The sequence below is a fragment of the Larimichthys crocea genome, chromosome VI (assembly GCF_000972845.2).
Source record: "Larimichthys crocea isolate SSNF chromosome VI, L_crocea_2.0, whole genome shotgun sequence".
In the NCBI taxonomy this organism is placed as follows: domain Eukaryota; kingdom Metazoa; phylum Chordata; class Actinopteri; family Sciaenidae; genus Larimichthys; species Larimichthys crocea.
Genome location: NC_040016.1, coordinates 3,284,529 through 3,309,539, shown reverse-complemented (window position 1 = coordinate 3,309,539; position 25,011 = coordinate 3,284,529). Strand labels below are relative to the sequence as shown.

The following is a 25,011-nucleotide window of genomic DNA, read 5'->3' as shown; positions in this document are numbered from 1 at the left end:
TTTTTTTTTTTGTAGTTGTGTTGATTCATAGGCAACGTAAAATGTCTTGTAAAAGCACATGTGATTGAGACCTTGAAAAGTGAATAAAGGTATCCTCTGTCAGACAGACACATGCTACAGTGGCAACACTTCATCTTTGTTCCTTGAAGGTTTTCAGTACACGATTCATGAGATGCTTCAGCTTTTACATATAGGCGTATTGCATTATATCGACTTGGCAGTGAACCACTCTAACTTTATCTCTTTTTTTTTTTTTTTTTACTAAATAAATAATGACTTTTTTATTTTATTTTTTACCTTTTTTTTAAAATTGTACCAAAAAATTCAGCGTGTACGAAAAATGCCTGTGCAAAAATACATATTTCACTATGTACAATTTGTTAACAAAATATGTATTCTCAAATAGGGATACTTCAATACTTGTTTGATACATAGGCTACAAGAAAAAAAAGCTAAATTAAGATTGTTTAAAAAAAAAAAAAATTGTCTCCTCTACTTTTTTTCCACACTATCTGACATCAGTGGAGGTTTCATAAATCAAAAAGTGTTGCCAAACGTTTAAATATGTCCCGTGAAGCAATCTCAATGAATCTCGCACCATAAAACCCGCTCGAGACTACTCAAAATAAGCAAACATCCCAACAAGATGGGCAACTATTGCCTGATTTAAGACTCCATTTTGACAAAGGAATAGAGTATAATGCCGGCTATTCATTCAACTGTGACAAATATTTCCTCAATACAAACCAACATAGTGTTACTGCGAGGCATTGAAACTTGAAACACCCAGAGCTTGGGTAGTGGTTACACAAAGGAGGGACAATCAAACCCACAGATGACATGTGACGTGCATAAAGTTTGCTCCAGTTAAGACGTACCATACCTGATTCCCTATGTAGGAAAAAATAAACATTACAATTCACATCTGCCCACGCCGGCTGTGGATTTCACACAGCTATATGGGTAAAAAGTAGGTAAGTTGTGGCAATAACAATACAGTTTGCACAGATTTTCTTCATATCCACACAGGCAATGCACAATCACCGCTTCATGAGCAAGACTGCCCACCTTTAAAAAACAACAACAACAACAAAAAAAAAAAAAAAGTAGTTGGCAAAGCTGATAGCAGCTTTTGGCTAGCTTTGTGGACAACTAAGCAGTGCCTGTGGAGAAAGTAGTTATTTAGTGCTGTTCACAGTTGGGGGTAGGTCTACTGTGGCGATCATTTTGCACATTGAAAAGATTCAGAAAATTAACAGGTGTCCTCAAGACCAAGCTATCTCCGCTGACAAAAGATTCAATCGAATGGGCACATCAGGCGTCCTTTTCACATTTGAAAGCACAACTGTCTCCACCATGTCTACAAAGATTCTTTGTAGTTCAGTGTAAAAAGCTCATAAGAAATCATAAAAAGGTAACACTTGCATAATTATTCTGGATAATAAAAGAACAGACCAGATCGTTCCTATGGGCTCCTCTCAGGCTACCGCGTGCAACCCAAGGTTACTCGACGTGTCACCAGAGAGTCAGACTAACGGAAAGTGAAACGACAAGGTGATTGTGTGTTGTTTAAGGTGTTGCAAGTAACAGTTTGCTGCTCCTCCTTCTCTCCTTCCAAGGCTTCTGAGATCAGGCGCTGGGGGTGTAATTAAGTTGGAAATTCCAGTAGTCCAGCAGAATCTGACATGAGAAAAATACTCGTACACGCATGCACACACATTCATTCTGCAGAAGAGATTGGCTTGTTGTCTCCCCAGTTGCTCAGCGACATGACGGCTTGTTGCGGCAGCCCTTAACCTGAACCCAATGAGCTTTGAACCGCAGCTCAAGAGACCCATGGCTGTTGCTATTGTTCCAACCAGACAGGAAGACCTCTCAGAATACTGGGACAATACTTTGCGTGGGGGGTCTTGGCTCGCTCATTAGACCCCTGGCACTCCACGCTATCCCGATACAGTACCACCGCCCTCCCTCTCCTTCACTCACAATCAATCATACTCGCTCACACTCTCTCTCACACACACACACACACACACATGGCTTTGGGAGAAATAGTAAGGACCACATTGACTTCACTGGGCAGTCCAGATCATCTCCACCCTGAGGATTGTGGGAAGCTGAGAGTAATGTGGGTTTGATTTTTTTTTTTTTTTTTTTTTAGAAGGCCTCGTGCAGTCCAGAGCAACATGCGGACTGCTCCGGACTATTCCCCGTCCGCCTGCCGGTTCCATACACAGAAGCCAGACACCGCTGTCAGGGACGAGCCTTTGGCTGCGGAAGAAGAAGAAAAACATTGTTGTTCAGCAGTGCTAAAATAGTACCACATTCTTCTGCATCCTGGTAGAAAAACCTCAAAATGAGTTTTTGTTTGTTATCAGCATAGACTGCCTCAGGATCAACGTGAAGCTCCACGTGAGTTGCTAACACAGACACATTTGTAATGTCAGTGGGACAGAGTAGACTGAACGCAGTTCAGTTTTTAAACAACAGGAGATTTCTGGTAAATTTTATGGAAATGTGGACAAAACTAAATGACAAAGATGTAAGTACCCTTGTAGTTTTTTCATGGGTGATGTAGTTTTTTTCCGTGCTCACAAAGTAATCGTTGCTCAGCCTTGTTATTCTAAGTCATTTGGAGCCATATGTGTAATTTTAAGAATTAAATGAAAATGAATCCTGACTGTTTCAAAGCCCACCTGATGTAAATGGGAGTTGTTAGGTAGCCCTGGTGTCCCTGGAATGCTCCGCCCATGCTTCCCATGGATGTTGTTAATGGCAGGTGACTTGGCCACTTTGGGTCTACCTGGTCCAGCTCCCCCTCCTCCTCCTCCTCCTCCTCCAAGCCCTCCTGCACCGCCTCCACTATTAATGCCGCTGGAGGCTGGAGAGCTCTTGCGCTTCTTTCCCTCCAGGCGACCATCTGACGAGTGGTGGCTGAAGCTGGTGTGGTGGTCGGATGAGGACTGGTGATGCACAAAGGGCCCCAAGGAAAGGGTGGAGTCACTGCTGTTCATTACCACACTCATGCGCTTGATGGACTCTGCAGGGCTGCCCGAGGGAGGACCTCGTGCTGGCGGCCCCGAGGAGCCGCCTGCTGAACCTCCAGAAGGTTCGGCCTTGAGGCTAAGTGAGTTGGTCCGCACAGTGGGGCCACAGTTGAGCCCCACACTGTGGACTCCACTGTGGGAGGAGGATAATGACGATGAGGATGAAGGACCTAATGAGCTGTGGTGGTAAGTGCTCCCTGAGCTGCCGACATTTGCACAGTTCTTCTTGTAAGAGGAGGAAGAGTAGTTGGCATTAGAAGAGGAGGATTCAGAGGGGCCATGGGATGAAGAGAGAATAGAGCTGTTCTTCCTCTTCTTCCCCGAGCCTAAGCTAGTGCTGCTACTGTTACTGTTGGCTCCACTGCCCCCACCAGTGGAGTTGGGGATGACTGGTGTAGAGGAGCCAGAAGAGATCTCCTTGGGCCTGAAGGACGATGATGACTTGGTAGTGCTGCTGCTGGAGGAACGGGACTTAAGCGCCCGGCCTGAGGCTAGGGAAGGAGCTGAAGAAGAAGAGGATGAGGACGAGTGGGCTGAAGGCATCTGCGGCGACGAAGACACTTGTCGGGCCTGCGTAATGCCGTAGGCCGGGTGCTCAGCCCCGCCCTGTGGGGAGCTGCGGGCATTTAAGGTGGTCCCATAGGAGAGCACGGACTTGCCCTCGTAGGATTGGCTATAAGGAGTCTGGGGCAAGGTGGCAGGGGGGCCCAGGAAGCCTGAAGAGGGAGTGCTACCATGGGAATTTGTGCTTGTCCTATGGGTAGGTGCAACAGAGGAGGAGTTCTCCAAGGCCAAGGGGATTTTCCTGCAACAAGGAAGAATATCAATCATTAGCTATGCTGTCATTAAGGCACAAATGCTGACTATAAAAAGATAAGAAAGCTTAATTGTTATGTCCCACGACCGTATTAAAATCTGAGCTAGACAGACTTACTTCCACATTTGAGAGTTGACATGCTTGTCCATCATTGTGGTGAGGGCACATCGCACTCTGTCCCATCGCCGGTCAAACGAATAACAGCCTCTCCCAAACAGTCGACTTCCAAATGTACAGAACTGGAAACAGAGGGGGGAATCATATTATTATATGGGAAGTATAAATTCATCGCAACATTAATGACAAATATATTTTAATATATATTTTTAAAGTGGTAGAGTGCACTTACAGCTGCCGGTCGAGGGTGATAACCTGAATAGTGACAGTCCAGTTTGTCAGCATTGTCCTCCCGCTCCTCATTCTCCCCTTCGTCACTGGAAGGTCGGGAAAACCCATCGGGCGTAGTTTGGGGATGGTGTGGTGACTCATGGACTACTGCAGGGTCTCCGGGGGTACCACCTCCGTGACTGCTGTTTAGTCTGATGGAAAGGCAACATATTGGGTCATTTTCAACTTTCCAACATAAAAACGGTTTCAGAGAACAATGCAAAATGTTTTGAAGTCTAGTTTGTCTGATGCAACCACAAGCAACCAGCACATACAAGACTAAATAAAGATCTGGAGCAGGACATACCGTGGAAGACCAGGGCTGTGAAATTTGGGCTTGCCGACTGGCAAAGGCTTAGTGGCGTCTGGGGTGGGGCCGTTGCCATGAGCAACCTGATGGGTGTCATGGGCAGCGGCGAGGTGGGAGGAGGGGTGTGGGTCCCTGAGAGAGGGGTTTTGTTGGGAATGGGGTTGGTGGAGTTCTCTGTCCCTCTCCCGCTCCCTTGCTCTGTTCTTGTGCTCTGCCAGCAGTGTGTCAAAGCGCTTCCTCCGCCCTGGCACCGCCCTTCGCTGGCTTAAGGAATGTGTCTGGTGGAAGATCGGTGAAGATCAAAGGTCAGTAAGTATTCTGTCTATCTGCATGTGTTTATGTGCTGAAAATGAGCACGACCATCCTGTTACAAACTTAATAGGTGATATTCTACATGTGTATAATTGGCAACAAATACATTGATCCTACAAAAAAATGTGTCTGTGATTTTAAAGTTTTATATAGCTTGTCCCTCTGTGCAATACAGACCATCATCCAAAAACTTTGCATTAAAATTACATTAAGGTGCCACACTGTTGCACTGGGAAACATGTCCCTTCATTATAGTATGTTGAACACAGACACTGTAGTTTGTTTTGTCTCAGTCTGTCTTGCTTTCCGAAAATAGTGCCCCAAATCTGCAGCTGAAAATAGTCACCAACAAATCCACAGTTTATTCCTCTTTAAGCAACATTTCCTAAAATCTATATATAGAGTAAATGTACATCCTTGGTAATATTTTTAAACTTCTTTGGTCAAAATTGCAGTTTTATCCATCTTTCTGGCTTTGGCATCACCCCCTCCGTAAGTGTTCTCCATGGTGTGGGAATTCTTGGTTCTGACTGATAATGTTGGTACTGGCATTTTAGATTTGTGCAGTAACTGCGGGGGCGGGCGCTACAATTGTTCACAACACTTAAATTCCAACAGCCACCAAAGCAGTTAACCAGCTGGAGGCCCAACATTCTTACACATTTGTTAGTCACATCTGTAATTTGCATCAAGGATTACCATGCCATACATTGCTCCATATTTTTCTGCTGAGGTTACGATCACCACAACAAATCAGTCTTGTCTTTCTATAATGTGGGACAACAGTGCTGACTATGCAGGAGGCACTTTAGCAGGTGTCCAACTATGATAAATGAACGTCCATTGGAAATCAGCACTAACATTAGCAGGCTAAGCAAACTAGTTCCCATTTTCCAAGTGAAAGCTAGCAAACCAAGCACGCTAACTTCCACGGTCTGAGAGGAATACAAATTTAACAGCTACATGCTGAACGTTACATAACGCTACATAAACAACACTATGTAGGCCTTTAAACAGGGGAAGGCTTTTGTATGAAAGTTTGCAGGCTATGTCGTGCCCCAGTCAGCACTGTACCAAAGAAGTTGACAGCAACATCCACAAACACCCACCTAGAAGTTTAAAACTTGACACTGCCTTCACAAGTACATCCAAACACTGTTTATCCTCTTTTGAAAAATATTCACAATAGCTGCAGTATCGCTATAGTTCACAGCTCTTTACACAAACAGTGAGGAGATTTAGAAACAAATAGTTCCACTTTAAGGGTCTGTAGAATATTGACATGTTTATGTTTTAAATGAGAGCAAAGCAGAGGGACCGGTTACCTTGCATGTTAGGGATCTTGTGCATGGTTTCCGAGCTGTCGTATCCACAACACCACAGTGAATATCTGGATTGAACTCACGTTCTGAGGGAGAAGAGTGAGTGGGAGGAAAACTGTTACTTACACACACTGTGACAAATTATCTGCTCTGGTAAGTTGTGTTATGTAAAAACATGCATATTTAATACATTTACATCTAAAGAGGCAGTGTCAAAATATGTATGTGTGTCATAATCTAAACTGAATTCATGAATCAGACCTGACAACAGAACAGAACTGTAACAGTAGGTTACCCTCCATTCCTCCCTCCAACTCACCGTTCACTTTCTTGTTAAGGTGGCGTCTGCTACTGGCACTGCTGCTGCTGTCCTGCTTCTTGTCTGAGAGGACTGAGAGATGGCCCTTGCCGTTGGGAATCTGACCCGGGGCCAGTAATGGAGGCTTTGGTATGGAGGGACAGTTAAGGCCTGGTTTAAGGGCTGATGATGATGAGGAGGTGGTGATGGTGGTAGTGTTGGAGCTCACAGTGGTGCTAGAGGAGGATGTAGAGGAGGATGAGGTGGTGGCGGGGGCTGATGGAGCCTGCACCAGCTTAGCTGACGGTTCCACCCTCAGATGCATCTTCTCCACCTTGACAGCCGAGGTGAGGCTGGAAGAGAAGGTTACAGAGATGAAGAGGGCAGCAAGGAGGAAGCTGAGAGTTAGAAACACGGAGCCAGTGAGAAACGCATGGTAAGAGACAGATGTGCACGCATGGATGGGGCTGGGAGGACAAAACATAAATCTAATATAATCCACCATTTATCAAGACTTAGAAGAAACAAAAAAAGAGCTATCAAAATATATTACTACTTCTGACTGATCCTGGCTGAAATAGAGCCTACACCGTCGGCACGAAATGAGAGTTTGTGAATATAACAAATCATAAAGGCACAAAGATGCAAACAACTATGTTTTCTAATGGTCGGCAAAATACACACATATTGCTATCGATTCACTCGTTCAGGATTTGGATCAATCAATCAATGAAAAACGGGCATGTCAGAGTAAATAGACTTCAGCTGTTCTTTCATTGTGTCAGAAACATTCAGTCAACATTTAGATAAATCAAAGTAGGGCTGCAGCTATCGATTAAGTTTGAAGTCGAGTATTCTATCGAATATTTCAGCAATTAATCGAGTAATCAGATTACTTTTTTTTGCATTTTTAAACAAAAATACTGTAACGGACCGTGTATACACTGCGGCTGTTTGAGTTGTGTTCAGTTAGGTTGTACTACAGTGTATGGGGTGTTATCAGAGGCTGTGAAGCCTGTCAGTCATGGTAGTTGCCATGGCAACGATAAAGGCAAAGTAGCCAGCTGGGATTAGCGGAGGACCTGTGGGGGGGGGTGTCCCACGTGTCCACGTGTGTCTACGGCCCACAGTAGCTTGTGTTCAAGCTGAGGAACAAAGACCAGCAAAACCAGCTCATGCTTCATAGCTCCATTATTCCGTGGTCACTACAATACTATTGCATAATGTGTGACAGAAACGACAGGCCTGTGAAAACCAAACAACTGATCCCAAATGTTGGACATCCTTGGTCTTTTGTGGACGGTCTCTTCGCTCTCTTCCATAGTGCCAACTTTTTGACTCTGAGTCGCGTGCGTCACATGCAGAACACGTTCCCCAGGGCGGAATGCAAGTGACTACTTAAACGAAACTAATGATTAAACGAATACTTGAGGCAAAAAAAATCAAGTTGCCAGCTTAAACTTTCACTTGTAACACACAGTACTGCAAATGTTACACGGTGAAACTTACATCTTCTCTGGCTGGATCATCCTAAAGGGTGGATAGGGGGGTCTTCGCTGAGTGCCTGGCAGCTTCTCTTTGGCTGGTTTTAGCAGTTTGGGATTGGATGAGGCGGAGGACGTTGAAGAGGAGGATAAACTGGATGCAGTGGTGGAAGGTCGACTGAGAATGCCTCCACTTGCCACTCCAGCTACAGACCCCGAGCCCAATCCAGGCCCAAGTCCGCTGCTCCGGTTCCTGGCCGACACGGGGAAGGGCGAGGTGGAGGCTGGCTTGCCAACTGAACTGTGTCTTCTCTCTGGAATGACATTCAAACATAGAAGTTAGGGGCTTGGTTTAGCTCAGTTGGTAGAGCAGCCGCCCCCATGTACAAAGGCTTAGTCCTTGCCGCAGTAGCCCAGGGTTCGAATCTGACCTGTGGCCCTTTGCTGCATGTATTCCCCATCTCTCCCTCCCTACATTCCTGTCACTCTTCAGCTGCTTCTATACAATAAAGCTTGAATAATAATAATAACAATAATAATAATAATAATAATAATAATGAAAAAAAACTAAAAGTTAACTCAGATGATGCATCAAAGCATCCGCAAAACTTTGATCAAACGCTGTAACAGTGGCAGTGATTGGGCCATGAGTCAGGACAAAAGGAAAGACAGGTGGGAACATCGAAATCTTTCTCTGAAAGTAGTGAGCGGCTTGCCTCGACAACAAATAAGCAGCATTTGTGAATCATGCCAACTCAGCCTGAAATAGAACCGGCCAACGGGTCAAGAGCTTCATTTCCTGCTCGAGCTTCTTAGATACTGTGCAAACTGATAAAAGGCAGCACGACAGCAGAAAAGGTTAGGGTGATAGCAGGTCGTGGATTGAAGGACAAAAATAGAAGAAAGAAAGAGAAACGTTCATCACGAAGCGCTTGCATCCAAAATGAAATATCTTTGCCTCGGAGGGAAATTAAAGTACACAATGCTTCCCAAACATCATCAAACACTGGTCTCATGCGTGTGCACCCACACCATAAGCATAGAAGGGTTGGAGTTTTCAAAGGAAGCTCTCATCATTTGCTATTTTTAGTAACAGTGTACAACAATGAAATAGCACACTCAAAATAATTTCCACTGCTATTCCACAACATATTCATTTCATCACAACACAGTCATTTCAGTCCAGAGTTAATTAGTTTCCAAGAAAGAAACAACCCAAAAAAACCTCACAAAGACATTCTACTGCAAGTTGCACCACGGTCAGGCAGCGGCTTCCTAACAAATATACACTGGGCCACCCCGGGGTCACACAGACTCTGACCATAAGTGGGGAGAGAGAGTGACAGACATAGAGACACACAGAGAAGCAGAGAGGTGTCCGCTGAGAGGACTGAAGGTTAACACGACCCCCTTGTTGTCAACACTTTAGCACATGAGCAAAACAGCCAAAAGGTTCTAAAAAAGAAAATGTGTGCCGGCAGCCGGGAGCTACCGCCATGAGCTGTGGGCCTGGTTAGCTAACCTTTTATTGGGATAACTCTGTGGCGGAGCTGGGAACTGGGCTTTGGGCCAAAGCTCAGTCTCAGCAGGTGATCTGCAAACAAGATTGTTGCTGCAGAAACAGTGGAGGAGATACTAACACACATTCTCACACACACAGAGTTGACACTCCCTCAGCCCCCAACACACACAGAAACACACTGTATAGCTTTCTTCCAGTTTCCCTTTCAAGGGGGAAAAAATGCTTTTAAGAGTGCCCTCCTCTCACCTAAGGGGCCTCTCTCTACACACCCATTCATGACACACTCCAGATTATCTTCCCTCCCTCTCCCTAATAGCCTTTCTTCCCATCCCTCCATCCCTCACTGTTTCCCCTGCTGTCTTGTCCTGTCCGAGTCACAGTCAACAGCGCATCCTGCACACAAACTCACACCAGGAAACCCCAGCATGACACTAAGAGCACTGACAACAGAAAAGAGAAGCCAACACCAGCAGCAGTGGAAGAAGAATAAAAGAGAAGTCAAGAAAACAACAACAATAAAAAAAACACAAGGAATAGGAGGAGCCTTAATATCCTATTTCACACTGTCAAACTGTTGGCTCAGTGTTAAGGGGAATCCCTGGCTGTGGGAGTGAGATAAAAACACCAATGCACAAATTTGATGGACTTGCTACCATTTCCACAGGCACCACGTTCAAGCCGGAGCATGACCTGGCCTCTGTACACTGTTTGTATAACAATAACAACTTTTTCTTCTACTAAAAATAATAAATACACGTAGTTTCCTTGCTACCCAAGCTCAAGGTGCAGCATTGAGCATTGGCATCATGCTCATTTATGCGTGTTTGCTCAGCCAGGGCAAGGCAAGTGAAAAATCTTTGTTCGACGACTTCATGAATGAATGCATAAAATGGCAACCGAGCTTGCAGCCTCCCGTTCTGCGGCGAGTGTCACCCCTGCTGGGATCAGCTTCAGTCGAGAAGCACAAACACCTAACGGGAGACAGATGGGCTCAAAGAAGCACGCTAAAATCATATTGAGACCATCGACCAGCGGTGCTGAGTACAGTGCCTCCCGTTGCCTTTGCCCTTGCCCCTGTGTTAACGCCACGTGGGGTCCTCCGATAATGACACGAGAGGGAGGAAGCCGGGAGGAAAATCTCAGCAAGAGCACCCATACTCTGTATGATGACGTATGTATAGTGGCATAGCTACACAACTTCAATTTGATTTAAAGTTTTCCGGACTAGAGATTAAATGATTAGTTAAATAACAAAAAATGATGCGGCAACTAATAATGTATTATCGTTAAAGTCATTTAGCAAAAAAATGCCAAACAATCTGACTACAGCTTCTCGAATGGAATCGATTTCCTGACCCCACATTAGGGCTCTGGGAAACGACATTTTAAAGATGAACTGATTAACTGATTGATTGAAAAGATTACTGTCACATTAATCGATAATGATATAATCAATTGTTGCAGTTGCTTACTAACTACTATTTAAATGGAAGTCGAGGGAGGCACCATTAGTTGTTCATTAAGCAATTTGCATAATTTAATCAACACAGACTTCAGTGGCATACAGGTGATGGTGAACAATTATAGTTATTAGAGATGCGTTAATCTGATCCGAAGAGTGGGAATCACAGGTGATGGCAATTCACAACATAACATCCACAGAGTCAATATTAGATTGAATGTTTCCACTGTCATTTACATGCAGTAAGTCATGAGCTGCCTCTGACTCAATTTTTAGTGTCAAATCAATCTCTACGGCATAATGTGCTTATTAGGAATTAGATTGGAAATGACCTAACCTGGGTTTAGGAATATGAATTGGTATTGGTAAAAGGAGATGAAAAAGTCAGATTGGAATGACTGAAGAGACAGATAGCTACAAAAAGCTTGAAACCACTCCATATGTCTTTCTCTGTGGAGTTTACATGTTCTCCCCATGCCCGCCTGGGTTCTCTCTGGGTACTCCTGCTTCCTCCCACAGTCCAAATATATGCACCTAACAGGTTAACTGGTGACTCTAAATTGGCTGCGTACGTGAATGTGAGTGTGATTGGTTGTTTGTCTCTACGTGCTCTGCGATAAGATGGTGACTTGTCCCTAGTGTACCCTGCCTCTCGCCCAAAGTCAGCTGGGATAGGCTCCAGCCCCACCGTGACCCTGATGAGGATAAGTGGTTACAGATAATGGATGGATGGTTGTGCCCCGTCTTCATTCACCGTGCCATCCTGTTAAAAGGTGCACTGTAGCAACCTGCTGGGATGTTGTAAGTACTTTACTTCATAGGCGCTGCAATTCCCTTCAGTGTTTGTCTACTTCTCATTCAAAATCCCCAGACAGGTATGAGAACACAACTGGATGCTGTAGTACTTCATCACTGGCCTACACAGACTTGTCTTTTCTTTGAGTGCTGTTGACAGTAGCAAGGACAGTCCCTTTAGGAGCCATGTGCTGTTATACTTCCCCCTGGTGGCTGACCTTAACAACTGTAATTGCTGCCACACTTCATAGGGAATGCACACCGCTTAATAAATACAGTGACTTCCACTCAGTACACATTTAGGACTAAGTTATAAGAAGAGTTTTCAGAAACTGAGAGTGTATGGCTGATGACATAACATTTCTGTCAGGCCACATAAACCAAGTTTAATAATTCCTGTCGCCTTAAAGTGACTTGACTTGAATCATAAAAATTCTTACTTTAAACAAACAGCCCTACATGACAGGACATGGTAAGTGTCACTCTAACATGAAACCTTCCTTACCATTTCAAGCAAATGAGTTTGGGAGTGAACAGACAGCTCATTTCTTTCAGTGGTCGTGGGCGTTTGTGAACTTGCCGTGAACACTGTCAAGTTTAACGAGATCCACGGTGATGCAATCCCTTTATTCACAGATCTATAATTCATCCATTTATTTTAGCACTCCAGTCAAAGATCCAACACGACAACTATGCAGTGGAAACGTACTCTGAAACGCATAACCCCTTAAGTATTAGCAGGACCAGAAATCTGATCTGTACATGTTAAAAAAAAAGTACATTATTGAGAAGACCCAGAGAGCCACATCAAATATTAACAGGGGAATTGTAAACACACACAAGTGAGACAGTGAGTTAAATAAATAAATAAATAAATCAAAGTCTGTGGCGTCAGGCTCAGGTTTCTGTGTGGAGAAGGAAAAGGGGTGGGGGAATACAAAGGCGGAGCGAGAGGTAATACCACAGAGTGTGTTAATGTGCGAAGTATCAGCGCCCGTCTTGACATGATAGGCCTATATGGTTTCTATAGGTGAAAAAACTACTTTGTTACTTTCTTCTTCTTTACTGATCTACTGCTCTCAACTGCCACGGTTCACTTGTCCTCCTTGTTTGGAGTTCTCTGTAAGAACCAAAAACTTGAGACGACTGAATGTATTCATGCATATTCACATATATGTATGTGTGTGTGTGTGTGCACTTGCATGACACTTACCGTAGTGTGCTTGGAAGGCTTGGGGCTTGACTACCTGACTGCAGTGGCTGCACATCACCAGGTAGAAGTCGTCCTGTGCGGGACATTGGCCAAATATGGGCATGTCTGTACACAGGGAAGGAGACAACCACACAGAGCATGAATCAATGAGAGGCAAATAAAATAAACCTGCATTCACCTGTTGCATCAGTTGCCAAAACGCTCTGAATCTACACTGAAACAGGTTTATATATATTTTTGTACATGACACCATGAAGAAAAATGGGTTGTCGTGGGTAAATTCATTGCGCTGAACAACACACAGATGAAAACACATTCAGTTCACTCGAAGCAACCTGACGAGAAAAGTTTGCACACATTAATACAGGTCTCGCCCATTTACTAGTCCCCATTCATTATGGAGAACACGTCCTAGTGATAAGAAGCAGGAAAAAGGCAGAGCTAGCAATCCAAAGGTTACCTGCTGTCAAAAAAATGTACGTTTCTCCAAGAAACAAACAAACAAACACAGCACATACAAGATGTGGATAATCTGACATTAAATGAAGAAAGAGTAATAATAACGTAATAACGTTCAGCATGGTTTGCCCCTCATGTTTCCTGTGTTCTACTGGGTAACATCTCTGTTAACTCAGTCTTAACTTAAATTCTCCAGATCCAGCTTCTCTTTTGTGAAGAGTTGCTGCTTTTCTCGGTTTTATGTGGCAGTAATCTGAATATCTTTGGGTTTGGAACGGGACTCAGACAAAACAAGCAGTCTGAAGACATCACCTTGGGTTTCAGGAAATTGTGGTGGATATTTTTCTGTCGACTGATTGAGCAAACACATTAATTGTTGATGAAAACAATCACTGACTGCCTTACAATCAGATGTGGGTTTTCACGACAGTCTGTCAAGTTAGAACATTTTTCATGTCATAGTGAGATGTGCAGAAATGCTTAAAATCCATAACATTAAAATATTCCAACGGAGCAATGCTGGTCACGTTCTCATGAGTCAGGATTCATTTGATACCTCCTCCCCTAAAGCCAGCCCATGCTTAATACAAGAAGACATTATGGAGTAAGGGAGTAAACTTGTGCAGTGCCTCTACTGAAATGAAGAGAAACTGGAAGAAATGGCTGATATTGTGATTCCTTTTTCTCTCTGATGAGATGCAGGGATGGGAGTTTTCCTGGAGTGTCACTAAGGCCATGTAACTTTCATGCGCATGATCATAAAAAGCACAAGAAGCATAAATGCCGAGGCACACGAATAGCATGTCTGTAGCTCCAGCATCTCTAGCCACCCAGTAACATGAACCAAGCCTCACGAGCCACTCTGAGGCAAATCAGAGGGAAGCGCTGCTGCTCACCAGAATGTGATCAAAATTTACCCTGGTGCACAAAACCAGAAACCACCTAATTAAGGAGGCTAATTAAGAGATTGCCTGGGGCGTTATGATGAGATGAGCAGAAGAGGATACAAGAGGAGAGAAGTGGAGCCCCTCTCCAATATGTACTCCTCCAGGGCCGTCAAGGGTTCTCCAAACATCACTGGCCGAGTGTAGAAGTGATGAGGGCCATTAAGACAAGAACATATAAAAAGGGCCTACCTGGCGGGTTCCCTCTCAGGGAGTTCAGTGGCAGTTTTGTGTGGATGAATTGACAAGCCTGATGCTACTTAATGCACGTCAATTGTCTGAAGCCACTCTGCTAAGTGTCTCCTTGAGCAGCAGTGAAGCGAAAAGACTTATTTTCACAGTGGCTGGTGTCTGAATAGGCAAATGCCTTCAATGAATGGACAAAGGCATGTAAATTATATAGAACTTGAGTAAGGTAGTGCAATGAGCAAGAGTCTGACTGCTCTGCAAAGAGGACAAGTGCAGAGATGTGATGTGGAGGGTAACAGTCACTGGTTGTCACTTAAACCAGCAGCTGGCCTTGAAGTTCTAGGCAACCTTTCGGTTCTACATGACTGCTAGAGGTACAGGAGTCCGGCTCATAGAATGAATTGGATGAAAACAAATTGAAGTTATAATGAAAGAGCATACATATTTGCTAAATCAATAACTTCCCATGTATTTTCCATTAAAACTCCACCTTCTCTCAGATCCTTTATTGTAACAGGACAACCACATTTTCTTGCTGGATCAATACCAAGGTCAAACGGGACTCATTCCCAAACTGCTGCTGTCGTTCACATGGAGCCTTCTCCAAACGGGTTGCTCAACCATAAAAGCAGTCCGGCTAGATCGCCTTGCCACTCTGCATTCAACGCTCTGGCACCGAGTGAACTGTAGCGCTAAAATGGCCCGACTTAAAAAGTGTTCTAACGCCACTGTGTCTGCCCCGTTCTCAATCTCCATTTTCTTCTTGTGCAAGTAGGAGATGAAAAGAATAGAAAGAGAGGGAGAGAGAGAGAGAGAGGAAGTCAGAAGACAGAACAACTGAGTAAAGCCAAGAAAGGAGCACGGTGGAGGAAAAAAAAAAACAACACAGCGAGAAACAGAGCAGAGAAGCGGGCCGAGGCCTCAGCGAGACAAAGAGAGAGTGAGCAGAGGACCTGTGCTGGAGGAGGAGGAGGAGGAGGAGGAAGAGAGCCTGTGAGCACGAGACGGAGGAAGAGAATGAGAGTCCAGTTAATTTCAGCATCCTCATCCGTGGCAGTGATGAATGATCTAGGTGGAGTAGTAGCAGCTCTGGCTGCCTCTGAGCAGCACACATGCTGGCTGAATCTGACCTGTGACTGACACTGGCACTACATTTCCTAGCTTCCCTGAGTGTGACAGTGCCACTGTAAAATTTATAAAAAGGGAGACAGATGACGAGTGAATTCGGGCATTAATTGCCATACATTTTTACAATGTGATCATCATCTGTGTGTGCTAGAATGGCGGTTACACCACAGGAGGAATTTGGTGGTGAGTCATGGAGGAGAGGTGTAGTCATCCACTTGTAATACCCCCTACTAGACACACATGCGGAATAACATTCCAGTATGAACACACACTTCTGCCACGAGCAGCATGTGTTGATCAGCCCCATGACAGAAACAACAGTCACTGACAGACGCCGCTACATGCCAGAGACGCGTTTCAAACCAGTTACATGCCAAATGACCTACCAGCCTTGAATTTTAAATGCTCACACGGTTTTTCTCCCTCCTCGCTTCTAGATACAATAATCTGATCCACTTTCAAACAGCGCTTCTTCAGCACAAAGCAGACAACATCTCTGCAAGTCAGCCACCACCACAGTGTATGCAGCGCGACGTATTCCACACCATTTTAATATGTTGTATGAAAGCTCTGTTTTTATTGTCACCGAGAGCTCGGAGGACGCTTGCTTCTGACGCTGTGCGATGGTCTTAGGGTATGCACACAAGCCACACTGTTGACCAATGCAAAAATTCGACAAGTTGCCTGCAATTAACCTTTCACAGGGACATGTGGGGAAGTGATGACTTATGATGACATCATAAGTGTGGGCCAAACCATGTGATCAAAGTAAAATGTGCCATCCTTCTTGACGGTCATTCCTCTGCAGTTATTACACAGCATCAGTCATCACTCAGTCAGGACCAGAAATCTGTCATTTCTAAAACATGTGTGCTTCCAATACGTTGGACAAATCAGTGTCCAAGAGGTGTTCTATGTGAAGAGTCACCGAAGTCGCAAAACTGTCAAATTCTGTGACAATCATTCACACCACAGTGATCGTTTTGTTTGTTGGCTGTAGAATGAATGATTGTGTTGAGTGTCTGAAGATGATCCTTGTGGTTTTTGCTTAATTAGTGCCATTTTTCTCTGCCAAATTATACCCACAAATAGAATTTCAGAGCAGAACACAACAGAGAATATATTCATGTTCATGCTCTACACTTAGCGCTGACAGAGAGCTCAAAGAAAAGGACGTATGTTAATCTAGGTGTCCTATTAGCTGCGACGGCCGTCCTGCAACAGCAAGGTCACATTTGACCTGCCTTGCTCATGTGTCCTTGAGCAAGAGACAAAAACCATGTCTGGAAAGTTATTAAAAGTAGCTGTGGGTGCGCTGCCGAAATGCATAAAACGCTAAGTAAACATATTATCTTTGTGAGCGTACGCTTTTTAAGAAGGTTGCCCAGTAACCGCTCAAGACAGCGCACGACATTAGCACGAAACCTTTCATTAGAGGAGGTAGGCCTTTAAAATCAGTGTATAACTGTAGCTGAAAGTTGATTCATCATTCATTCGCAGTAAAAAAAAAAAAAAAAACTGGTTAGTCTTTAACTCATCCTGTCAACTTGCTCTTTCTGATGTATAATGATTTGCAATTAAACACGCTGCCATTTTCTTGTTAAAGCAGTTTACCTTTGTGGTGAGGCTCATTCTAAATCCGGGCCTGCCAGCAGGACAATTCAGCTAACGCTAATCGAGGTGTTTCCAAAAATAAAATTAAAGTACAAACTGCTCTGCGACATCACTCTGCGGCTCAGAAGCCAGATGATGCGTGCTCCTGATATCGTGGGTTTTTAAATCACACATGTCAGATGATGGCGTTTCTCTTTATTCTGTCATGACTGAATGTTTCTCTGTCGCTGCCTATTATAGAACGACTAAAGCCTTCAAGAACACAGCTTTTAGCAAAACCTACAGTATGTTCCAGCTTTCAGCTGGCATAACTTGAGATCATATTTACTAACAGGAACATAATCATCCTATCGTTTTGTTATCAGAGTAGTCAGGTTGATTGATTGGCTGTTTTTTTTATCCTTGGTGATGCCAGACACAGTTGCCTAAATTGTGCGAGGCAGGCTGGTTGGTGGACATGTACCTCAAAAGACTAAAGATTAAAAAGTGACCTTAAATTTTTACGATGTTTATCTGAATACGTGGTAACAAAAACATTAGTGTTGGTCATACTTTGTGTACGAGCAGTGCATGGAACAAACCATTTTCTAATTTCATATCATTTTGATGGAGCGATGACTAAGAAGGAGCCTTTACAAAAAGTCCTAACCGCTGCTGGAACAGCAACATTTTTCATTTTGAGGTTCTCCTTTTGAAAAAAATCATACAACTTTTTCAAATGTTTGTCAACAAACCTTGCTGTTGTCTTCAGATAGGGGGAGACATGAAATATGGCGGAAGGTTTCATGTGTAAAACAGCATATAATGTGGATGCTGTATTATAAAGTCCACAAAATGCATTCTCCAAACAGTCATATGACATTGTTATGACTACACTTGGGCCTATACCCAACTACAGCGAGTCTAAGTTGCTAACCGTTAAGTTATTTTAGGGTCAGATGTAAATGTCAACTACCAAACGAATAAGAGACACATGTTTCACTTATCATATCCGGTTTTCCATTCAATTCGCGATGCTTATGATTTACAGTAGGTTTGTATTTTGACTGAACGACGCGTGTAAAGTGTTTGAATCCATGTGTGTGTGTGTGTGTGTCTGTGTGCAAACCTCCAGAACCAAAATACACCTTTGGCCCTAGAGAGAGAGAGAGAGAGAGAGAGAGAGAAAACACACTCACCTTCTCTGCACAAACGCATGGCTTCTCTATTTTTCCCGAAGTCTTTGAAACTTTCCTCCGATTCAGCACCTGAAAACGAGGCGATCCGACACACACACAGACAAATAAATAGTTGCACTTGCTTGCCTGCCCGTGCTGTTGCTACCAGTAGCGTTTCTTCATATTCCACCAAAAACTGCATGCAATCGGCCAAAAAACAGGACAGGACTGCGAACTGTCGCGCTCCACCTCGTTTCCTCGCGCACATTCGGGACGCTGGGGGACTCACCGTCGTTGCCGTGGAGTTTGGCGGCGTCGACCCAGTTGCTCCAAGGCTGTCCCAGCATTATTTCTGGACTAGGCAATGATCTCCGCTCCGCAACAGTCGCCATTGCTGTGGAGCCTTCTCCCCGCTGGATCTGCTGCTGCTGCTGCTTCAGCTGCTGCCTGGCCGCTCGGCGCTGCTCCCCCCTGACGTCATCCTCGGCCCTTTCCGACATTCTTTCCGCTACAATGTAACAACACAAGAGTCAGCGTTGGTCGCGCTCGGGATAGGAGGACTTTTTCACTGACTGACACGGGCATACGCGTGTTGTTTCACCGCTCCCGCCCCTCCGAAAAGATAAATAAATAAATAAATAAAAATAAAAACCTCTGCGTGTGGCCACTTGACGAGCAACAAGTACAAAGCTTACAGGCCTACAACATATGACACACAGCGAGCAGGCTTTTCTCAAGGTTTATGGGTAGGCTAGTTAGCTTTAGCTTCAATATCTTTGGTGCTTAATGCTAAACCTTTCTTAATAAATACACATACACAAGCTCTGGTTCACTCTAGTTAGACATAAATGTGTAGTAATAATATATAATTTATATTAAAAATATGCTTAATACATATAAGTAATTGTGGTATAGTGTACTATAGTAAGGCAGCATAAACATACTGTATTTATAGAATTGTATGCGCTTGCATACACTATAAATGCACATGTATGTACATGCAAAGTACATCATAGCTGCTTGTATTTTAGATTATTCGTATTATTTACAGTTCACTGTCTTCAAATGAAAAAGAAATACACAAATAAGGACTTGATTTTGAAATTTTCCTTAAGTAGAGTCAAGTCATGCTCATTATGTATTATTAGCAAACACATTGTTGGACGAATGCGCATAACAACATTTTAAGATTTACTGAACAATGCGTAGACTTGTATGATACTCTTTGCCTTTAGATAATTATTTTAATGCGAGTCCTCATATACAAGATCAACATTATGATTCACAGATAAGTTGATCTTCATGGATGACGAATCATTAACTGTTGCCACTGAAATGAACTCAAAATGACTCAAATTATAAACCTCACACTACTGTTGATTTAACAAAGTGCCTATTAAAGAAAAATGTGACAGTGAGATTTATGACGGACTTGAATAGATTTCCTGTGTTTTCCAGTTCCTATGCTTTTCAGATGTGTAAAGACTTGTTCTCCACAGCCAAGTTGTCTTTACTTTCACTTTCAAAATGAAATGTTTGTTATCCAACAAGAACAAGGAGACAAGAAATGGAGGCTCCTTATGTTGTCTTGCCACAGAGAACATTTAGCAGAGAGGCAGCTGTAATACACAGACTGACCCGACCTACAACTAGCATAAACATTTTCTTGTCTTCACTTGGTGCTGTCTTTGCCATTATATAAGAATAATGTAGTGGGTGATCTATGTAACATCTTTCCCATCTCAAATCATCAGAAATTCTTAAGAGACAACCATCTGTCGGTTTGACCGAAAAACAAGAACAGTTTAAGCAGCCTTCTGTGCTGTTTTCCCGATATCAAATGGAGGATATATGAAAAAAAAATCCTCTCAATAAATAGCAGAAAAGTTGAATCTATTCCCATTTGTTAAGTATCCTGAAAAGCACTGAGCAAAAATGACCTTGGCCCTCTGTTGCTAGTTTCAAGTGTACAGTTCAGAAACTTGGCTTTGTCTTTAGACCAACACTAAATTTAGAAAGACACATTAAGAAGCTTGTCCTGAAGATGTTGCCAGTGTCTCATAGTTAAAAAAAAAAGGTTTATTTTCCTTACGTCTTTGTTTATTGCATATGCATACACCTCTCACATGGATCCATTGTGTCAATAGGTTTCTGAAGTGATGGCTTGAAGCTTGAATTTAGATCATTTACTGGCGTCAACGCATCTAAAACTGGCACCCAGGGCTGAACCTGAGTAGAATACATTAGATCACATTCAGATTCCCTGGTTTGTCAAAGACACTATACTATTATAATGTTACATATGGACATCTACGTCAATGGAGTGAGCAGACATAAAAAGCATGCGGCCAGATGCTGTTAGTATAGTTTGAGGGTGACATCACGGGCAGAGTTACATAGATTTCTACTTTTAGTGCCTTCTTTTGAAAAATGCTACTAAATGCTATTTAAATCAGTAATACACACAACAACAGTGCAACATGTCAATTTTTTGACACACAGGCCAAACACAACTAGAGTTCCCACAATGGCAAAAAAACATTAACAGTATTTTTTAGTGTAATGTGTAACTTAACCATTCAGTCACTGCCACACATTCTGAGAGCTATTATGGGACTTTTGAGACTGGCCATGCCTTTTTTTCATTAGCAGTCCATTAATAACCTACACTGGCAAACCATTTCAGTTGTGATATACTGATGCCTTAATATTAGTCCAACTTGATGAGTAGCAGTGACTTTCGGTCTGGGCTTGGATATGTAGAAGCCACTTAACAGATCGAGAGTACAGGATTTCCTCAATAGCCCCTTTTAGGGATGCACAGTTACCAGCTGGTATCTTGTTTGGAAAGGCCATGAAATCGCTTGTGTATATTGCTCAAATGTGATTAAATATGACATTGCAAGCAAAGTCAAACACAAGTTTGTGACTTTTCCCACATGTGACGTGTCCAGTGTACAAATCACTAGAAAACGGAACATGATAGACAAATGATGTACATTTCATGACCAGAAACATAATGAGCCCTGTAAAATACACAAGTACTGTGATTTCATACAGCCTTTGAGAAACTTGAAAGTGGAAGATGTTTGCTGAGGTGTTGGTGTTGTATTAGATTAGATTTCATTGAGATGGTATTTGTAATATTCATACAATGTCTAATAAACACATCCAATAAAACAGACACCTCACCTTCAATATATGTAACCCGATACAGCACCAGTACAAACTATCAATTGCTGTAACCTCAACATGCAACACCTCCCGACAAAAACTGAATGTTAAATTTTATATTATATTACAAATACTCTTTATTGCAATGCTGCTATAACTGATTGCACTACATGTTTTAGTAAGTAAGTGAAAGTATAATAATGTAAAACTATTTTTTCTTCCTTTTGAAAGACACTAGCTACATTTCCTCTAGCTCCCTTATGTTGTCATGACTATATTCATTGTAAATCTCTGTCATTAAATCAGTAGAATATACATGAGCAACTAGTCATGTTTCTTTTAACCTACAGTTTTGTATATCCACAAAAATACATTATGTGAATATGTGTTAAATATAAATAAATATTTAAAGAAATGGATAAAAAAATACACAGTAAGCTAAAAACTGAAACTTATGTAAACCTGGGAAGCAATATAAACAGCTTGGGGAATTACAGTTAGTACAAAATAACTCTAAAAGATGTATGGCGATTGAAAACATCTGTAAGCGCTGTACAACTATGATTATTGTAGGATAATTTTTTACAGCTATAGAAAACTGTATTTTCTAACAGCGTAGAGCAATGAGTAGCTGTGAGATCTTACCTTGCCAAAATAAGAAAAAAGGAACTTATTTTTTATTCAATCAGTCGATCCTCATCAGTTTGGGTGATTGCTGGCTGCCACACACACTGGAGAGGAAGTCTGGAGACACACAAGCCCACGCACACATAGACAAGCATTGAGAGAACACAAGTCAGTATCAGGATTTTTGTTTTGCTGTTTCTTGATACAGTTAATCAGTAAATATGGAATTATAAGGCCCATATCTGGAAGACCCAAACTCAAAGAGCATCTGACACACATGCACACACCCATTGTTTTAAATGACCCAACATGCACCAAAAGCGTTGGTGTTCTCCCACTGTCCTCTGGGCCTTGTTGTTCTTTACCATTATGCAGCAATCCAATCCATTAAGCACTTCCCTGTCCAGCCCCAAAGTAATCCCTGTTAAAGACTGAGACCTTTTATCATTGTTTTTGTTGTCTTAACTAATTTATATGCATATTGTAATATATTCATGGAAGTAGAGAATAGCTTTAAGCAAAACACAAAGTCATACAAGGATAAACGCTGCATATGAATTACAACAACTTGTGTTAGAGTTGTTTGCATTTGCACAATACTTCAGGGTATTTGTCAGAAGCTTTTACTGTACTTGATCAACCCAGGAACAAATTAACTAACTACCAACTCAAGTGAATTTCTTAAACTGAAGTTAGGAAATGTTTTTGAGGTGTGAACACAACTTTTTCATCTGCAGAAGGCACTTTGACTTGTCATACTCTTGCAGGTACAGGTGTAACTAATAATCTGAATGATGGCTCTGCCACCATAGTCAATAAAGTATTTAAAGTAAATTAATCATAGCATGTAAGCTTATAGCTCTATATCTCGCTGCGGCCAGTGGACAGGTGCTCTCAGAGAAGCTTGGGTACTGGAGATCATAAATAGAGCTTTTTCTGTAATTATTATATAGCGGTATAAAAGGTCTGATATTTCCTGCACTTCCACAAAAGATACTAATTCCAATATTGTAATGCTACTTAATTAACTACTTCCACAAATTCTTTTCAGGTTCTACCTTTCTCACTGGTCAGAAATCGTGCTTGTCACAGCTCATTCTGGCTACCCGAGGTTACTTTATCTACCCCATTAGTAAACTCAGGTGACCTGACGTTTTAACTTGGCAGATGTAACTAATAACATTAATAATGCTACATTCTACTGTAGTACATCAATACTGTCTTTAAATTGTGGAGCTATGCATAGAAATTGCTATAGTTTCCGAACTTTTCACACAATGCTGATAGAAACACCATCAAAACACCCTAAGAGCCTAAACTTACAACTTTAACCACACCTCTTTCATTTGACAAGTTAATTGTCCCCAGCCAAACACTTACAAACATCACTGCCTACATGAGAATAAGTCATGACATAAAGAGCTGACAATTTTATAACCACACACCTGTGCACAGCGTTTACAATTGTTATTAGTGGTTGTTCTGTATTCATACAGGTGAAAACAGCTGGATTGTGTCCGACGTATACTTATCTCTAATTACAAGGGGTGGGCGATGTGGTTTAAATCAATGCCACAAAATAATAAAGTGTAAAGGATATTTTACAAATCTTAATATATATTATCATAATGCACAGGTGTGCGAAAATAAACTGACATTTACTGTAATGAACTCTGGTCTGCTGTTCGCTGCTCATATCAAACTTGACTCCTTGAGTATATTTTGGACAGCACTTGTACATTTTTCACTATGACAGGTCCGCTTACTTGCAATGTAGTTACACATGTCAGTAGTCGCAGCTTAGATTGAATTAAATCATAGTATGTGCTTCAGTGTGTCAAAGGTCATGATCAGCAAAAGCATAATATTATGCGATTTCTTCAAAAGCCCATGCCATTGACAAGTATGTGCACAACTTGACAACTAAGTTAGTTAGATATCCAGCAGGGACCAGCAGTTTCATTGGCTAGCGTTGCTCCCACCTCTACTACACATCACCCACACTAACGTAGAGTAACATTATTTTGTTTTTTCAAATAAAAATGAAAACAGAAAGGTCAAAGTAAACGTTTATCGTGAATATGACGTGTAAAAAAAAAAAAGACACAAAGCCCATGAGGAGTTGTGTCATGGAAACCAGCTCCATCCAGTGTGGCTCTGTGACTGGTACACCCGTTACTAGACAGCAGCGGTGGCTACATTAGCCTGCTAGCCGAAGCCTGTAGCCAGCCATGACTAGCGTTAGCTGGCAGGAGCCTGACAGCACAGCAGAAGTCATTAGCAGTCGTCACGGATCGACAACAACTTCACTCTTACCAAGGCTCTGGATGCTGTAGACGTAAACGTGACACCAGGCAGATGTAAATCAACTGGATGCACTGGGCGAAGAGGACAGAAGACGGTGGGAAAGAGCGAGTGCAGTGCTCAGCCTCTGTGGAGGTCTTCACCTGGTGCTTCCATGTCTGTTTACCAGACTGCATTCTGGGACAGAGACGTCACTGCGCCAGGACGCACGCACGCACGCACGCACGCACACTCTGGGGAGCTGGAAAACCAGTTTGTCCTCCGCTAGACCCCACTCTCACACCAGTGGGTCATATATGCTTCTCAGTGAAATCTAAAATAAAAATAAAATAATAAGCTCATCAGGTCAGCACTCCATGAGGTGCTGGACAAACCCAGGAGCGCCTTCAGTCAGAGACTGCTGGCACCAAGATGCTCCACAGAGAGACACAAGAAGTCTTTCTTAC

General features: G+C 42.7%; 1 protein-coding gene across 1 annotated transcript; it reads right to left on the bottom strand.

Moving 5' to 3' along the window:
• Positions 1 to 24,802, bottom strand: atxn7 (ataxin 7). The gene is made up of 13 exons (XM_010737375.3): positions 24,578 to 24,802; positions 22,280 to 22,378; positions 18,750 to 18,968; positions 18,482 to 18,550; positions 12,970 to 13,074; positions 8,003 to 8,291; positions 6,515 to 6,846; positions 6,199 to 6,281; positions 4,559 to 4,839; positions 4,214 to 4,403; positions 3,982 to 4,103; positions 2,697 to 3,852; positions 1 to 2,271 (listed from the first exon to the last, which is right to left on the bottom strand). Exons 3-13 carry the CDS (start codon positions 18,958 to 18,960, stop codon positions 2,254 to 2,256), a joined length of 2,856 nt encoding a protein of 951 aa, XP_010735677.3. The 5' UTR covers positions 18,961 to 18,968; positions 22,280 to 22,378; positions 24,578 to 24,802; the 3' UTR covers positions 1 to 2,253.
• Between the last annotated feature and the right edge of the window lie 209 nt (positions 24,803 to 25,011).

Excerpts from the sequence above, each read along its gene's own strand:
- atxn7 (XM_010737375.3), bottom strand. The coding sequence starts at position 18,960 with ATGTCGGAAAGGGCCGAGGATGACGTCAGGGGGGAGCAGCGCCGAGCG. Across the intron at positions 18,551-18,749 it reads CAAACTCCACGGCAACGACG|GTGCTGAATCGGAGGAAAGT; the intron begins GTGAGTCCCCCA and ends CCTCGTTTTCAG. Across the intron at positions 4,404-4,558 it reads CACAGCCCTGGTCTTCCACG|ACTAAACAGCAGTCACGGAG; the intron begins GTATGTCCTGCT and ends CCTTTCCATCAG.